The 4,645-nt window shown below is 53.4% G+C and overlaps 1 protein-coding gene across 3 annotated transcripts in view; it reads left to right on the forward strand.

Annotated features, from left to right (window-relative positions):
- Window positions 1-4,645, forward strand: part of KAZN (kazrin, periplakin interacting protein) — a 204,637-nt gene that overhangs the window by 116,365 nt on the left and 83,627 nt on the right. For 2 of the 3 annotated variants that reach the window (XM_057375589.1, XM_057375590.1), the window contains one exon: window positions 27-204. In XM_057375589.1, coding sequence (XP_057231572.1) covers window positions 27-204 — 178 coding nt within the window. Of the gene's footprint in view, window positions 1-26; window positions 205-1,594; window positions 1,691-4,645 lie in introns of those variants that run through there. The other variant, XM_057375592.1, reaches the window with a different exon arrangement.

The raw sequence follows: 4,645 nt of genomic DNA on the forward strand, positions 1-4,645 counted from the left end.
CTCCTCCTCTTCCTCCCTCCCCCCAGGCCAAAATCCTGCACATGATGGACGACAACAAGCAGCTGGCGCTGCGCATCGACGGGGCGCTGCAGGCGGCGGGCCAGGAGGTGACGGCGCTGCGCGCCGAGCTGGCGGCCACCGGCCGGCGCCTGGCCGAGCTGGGCAGCGACCCGGCCATGGAGCACGGCCCGCACGGCGCTCAAGGTGGGTCCCGCGGCGAGCAGGGGGCGAGGGGGGTCCGGGCAGYGAGGGGAGGGTCCCTCCCGGCCGATGTTTCCGTTCGGTGTTATTGTTCATTGTTTATTTTTTGGGGGGAGCGCGGCGCGTCCCGTCGGGCCGCGGGTGCGGGTTTGGAGCGGGGTTTGGAGCAGGGTCGTTCGGCTCTGGCTCGCTCGGCTCCAGCAGCCCCGGCTCGGGGAGGGACCCCCGCCCCAAATACTCACTGCCCCCCACATCCTCCCGCCGCCGCCGCCACCCCCTCTGTTCCCATCCCCTCGCCGCTCCCCGCCCCACGGTCCCCCCCGACCGGCTCTCTCGCCGGTAATCCCGCGCCCACAGCCGGTTTCGTAATTCGGTAGGAAAGCAGCCATGTTACCGCCGCGATCCGCGATCCGCCCGGGGCTCGGGGGCTGCGGGGCTCGGTCCGTGCTCGTTCCCCGAGCAATCGGCACCCCCAGCACCCACACCCCCTCTGCTCCCCACATCCCTGAAAAGTTGTCTCCGAGCCTCGGGGCCGGGYGTGGAAAACGGGGCGCAGGGGGAGCGGGAAAAGACTTTGTGTGAAGGTTAAGGAACTGAGACCGGATCTCTCCTGGAGTACTCGTGGTGCTCTCGCCAGGCTGAAATTCAGTTTCCTGCGACTCAAAGTGTGTTGCCATCACGGATACCTTTGTATTTGAATACTTTTGTGTCTGAACGTTTATATTTCCCCAATAATTACAGGCTTGCATGACAATTCACCCCGAGCAGCCTTGGTGTCAGAACAGAAATATTGCGAGCCCTCCCCTTTCCCGATAACTGAATTTACACCTGTGTGATAAAAACGTCAGTAGATGTTATTTACTCGTTACTTATTTACTGTATTTCTTCGGAGGGTGGTTCCGCGTTATTTTAAATAACAGTGGCGTTTTGGTGAAGCTTTTTAAAGGTAGCGTAGCGCTTGGCGGGGCGTAGTAGCTGCCGGCAGGATCTAATCACGGAATTACAGAATCGTACAACACTTTGGGTTGTAAAGGATCTTAAAGATCATCTTGTTTCAACCCTCCTGCCACGGTTGGARCTGATGCGATTGCATCGCCGGTGTGTTGTTGTTCGTGGCGTTAATGCAAACTGATTTAGAGGGATTAATTAGTGGATTAATTTGTGTTTTGGTRGCGGGGGCGTGGGGTGTGAATTCCSCGTACCCAGCTGAGCTTCCTGGTGGTTGTGGGGATGGAGAAGTGAAGTTACCTGTGTGGCCAGGGATTTTTCTGGACTGCTGTGCAGAGGTGTTGGGATAACCCCAGCCACACTCTGCTGTTCACCACAGCCAGGCTACCGAGGCTCTCGAGTCCATCAAAATCTGCTGAAAGGGCAGAAGGAGCTTGCTGGCCTCCATCCTCCCCTGTGGAGCAGGGGCATCAGAATGCAGATGGTGACACGCTGTACGGGGCATGCATGTGGAAAGGCAGGCTTGCAGCCAGGAGAGCAGGTAAAATCCTTTGGCTGCTTTCTGTGATTCTGATTTCTGTGTGTGTGCTCAGTGTTYGGTTTCGTTACCTCTCCAGGACAGTTCTGGGGAGGCGCACATTTCTGCAGCATGTCCTGGCAAGGGGCAGAGTGTGTGTGGTTCTCTAAGAGCTAGGGCTTTTTCTTTTTTTTTCTTTTTTTTTTTTTTTTTTTTCTCCTCAGAGATTTTCTAATCTGTTGAGTGATGAAAAAAACTCATCTTTGTGTTCCTTTACTATCAGCATGCTGGAAAACAGTTGGTACCCTGTAAAGGTGCCAAAGAAATGTGCTCTATTTCCCAAAGTCTACATATTTCTGCTTAATAACTCAAATTACGTGTGCTTTGGAGTTGTGGGGTCCCTGTGAYGGGTGGAAAAGAGTGGCCCCCTCTTCAGCTGGGTGTGAGAGTGGTACCTGGAGTCACTGCTGGAGTTGCTGGAGGGTTTGGTCCATCTTCCCACTCTTCAAGCTGGGAGATTTGGCTCAGCCTGTTGATGACTAGGGAGTTCAGAGMAGGGACGCTTCCCAAGCAAGGTGTGACTCCATGGCCTTGTGGCTGTGGATGMGTCTTTTGTGAATTTAATAGGCTGTTATTAAAACTGTGATCTATCCAGCCCTGTACCACTGGTGTTGTAACAGAAGCCAATCAGTTAAGTGTAAAATTGCATCTCAAGAGTGTTGTGTCTGTCATGTTTAGCAAGGAAAAGGGGGAGAGCACTTGATCTTCTCAAAACCCACCGATTAGATTCACTCTGCTCTGTGTCTCCTCCCCGAGTTTGGTACTATTGTTTATGTGCTGCCACAAATGCTCTCCTACATCACTCTGTGTTTGTGTAGACAGGCCCAAGATATCTACAGTGAGCCGTATGCTTCTCCTCAAGGATTCTGAGACGGCGCTCAGAAGGATGGGGTGAAAACAAGAATCTCTGAATAGCTCTGCTGTTGTGTGTCTCCTTCGTAGGAGGGCTGCCAAGCTGTTTGATTTATGTGAATGTATTAAAGGCAGGCAGGAGGATGGGGAATGGGGAATTTGCCTGTRAGAGCAAATTTGGGGTGTGCTGGGAGTGCTTGGGGGGCAGGTGGGGTCTGCTGTGCTCTGGGAGGAGAAGTACCTGATGGAACTGTCAGGCTGCTTTGCTTACAAGAGTCCCAGAATGGTTTGGGTTGGAAGGGACTGTAAAAATCATCCAGTTCCAGCCCCTGCCTTGGGCAGGGACACCTCCCACTGTCCCAGGCTGCTCCAAGCCCCGTCCAGCCTGACCCTGGACACTTCCAGGGATGGGGCAATCACAGCTTCTCTGGGTAAACTGTCCCAGGGCTTCACCACTCTCACAGGGAAGGATTTCTTCCGTGGGGTGACAAGCAGCTCCTGATCACAGTGCTGCAGGCAGCTGCTCTGGGTCAGTCCCAAGCCATGTGGAAGGAGGTGAACGTGTGTCTCTGTGCCATGCTCAGCCAGTAATTAATACTGGGTTTGTCAGATGTGTTATTTGTGTAATTATGGTGCAGCTTGAGACAGCTGGAGGTAATAATTCTGCCCCTTTTGTGCACTCTGAGACTTTTCTCCACAACAGTGTGCTATTTTTGGTCAAAACATACCATGGCAAGGTATGTTTCGAGGGCCTCTTTTCCGTAATTTTAATCAAAACTGGAAGAATTCAGCAAAGAGGGAGAGAAGCATGGTGGGTGTACGTGGGTAGGCAGGCATGGAACTCATGCATTGTTACAGTCCTCAGCGTGTTAATCACTCAAACCTCTCAGCCCTGAGAGTCTCTTTTAACCGGTGAGTTTGCTGGGAGAAGTATTTTGGCTGCAGCCTCTGTCTAAACTTGGATGCAGATCAGGGTGGAAATCAATACTTCATGTCCCCAGCTCTTAGCGCAGCAATTACAGGCAGTTCTGGGTAACATCTCTGCAGCCGTGTGTCAGCACCCTCGTGTTGGAATCCAAGCTTCAGTTAGTGTTGGTTGAATTGATTGTGAGCAAAGGACGTGCTCAGTGGTCCAGGGAAGGGATGCTGGTGACCGGGGGGGGATGGAGCAGAGCATTGGTGTGGTCAGTCTGTGGTCAGTTATGACCCTTGTCCATGCATTGCTGTGTGGAGTCTGTGTGGTCAGTTATGACCCCTGGCCATGCATTGGTGTGGCAGGTCTGTGGTCAGTTATGACCCCTGCCCATGCATTGCTGTGTGGGGTCTGTGTGGTCAGTTATGACCCTTGTCCATGCATTGCTGTGTGGGGTCTGTGTGGTCAGTTATGACCCTTGTCCATGCATTGGTGTGGTCAGTCTGTGGTCAGTTATGACCCCTGTCCATGCATTGCTGTGGGGTCTGTGTGGTCAGTTATAACCCTTGTCCATGCATTGGTGTGTGGGGTCTGTGTGGTCAGCTATGACCCCTGTCCATGCATGGATGTGTGGGGTCTGTGTGGTCCGTTATGACCCCTGTCCATGCATTGCTGTGTGGGGTCTGTGTGGTCAGTTATGACCCCTGTCCATGCATTGCTGTGTGGGGTCTGTGTGGTCAGTTATGATCCCTGGCCATGCATTGCTGTGGAGTCTGTGTGGTCAGTTATGATCCCTGGCCATGCATTGCTGTGTGGGGTCTGTGTGGTCAGTTATGACCCCTGGCCATGCATTGGTGTGGCAGGTCTGTGTGGTCAGTTATGACCCCTGGCCATGCATTGTTGTGGCCGGTCTGTGGTCAGTTATGACCCTTGTCCATGCATTGGTGTGTGGGGTCTGTGTGGTCAGTTATGACCCTTGTCCATGCATTGCTGTGGGGTCTGTGTGGTCAGTTATGATCCCTGGCCATGCATTGCTGTGTAGGGTCTGTGGTCAGTTATGACACCTGGCCGTGTGTTGCTGTGGCCGATCTGTGGTCAGTTATGACCCCTGGCCATGTTGGCTGCACCTCTGACCTTTTGTCTCCATGGCTTTT

This window comes from Malurus melanocephalus, unplaced genomic scaffold, assembly GCF_030028575.1.
Source record: "Malurus melanocephalus ecotype Western Australia unplaced genomic scaffold, MMel_1.1 scaffold_253, whole genome shotgun sequence".
NCBI classification, from domain to species: Eukaryota; Metazoa; Chordata; class Aves; order Passeriformes; family Maluridae; genus Malurus; species Malurus melanocephalus.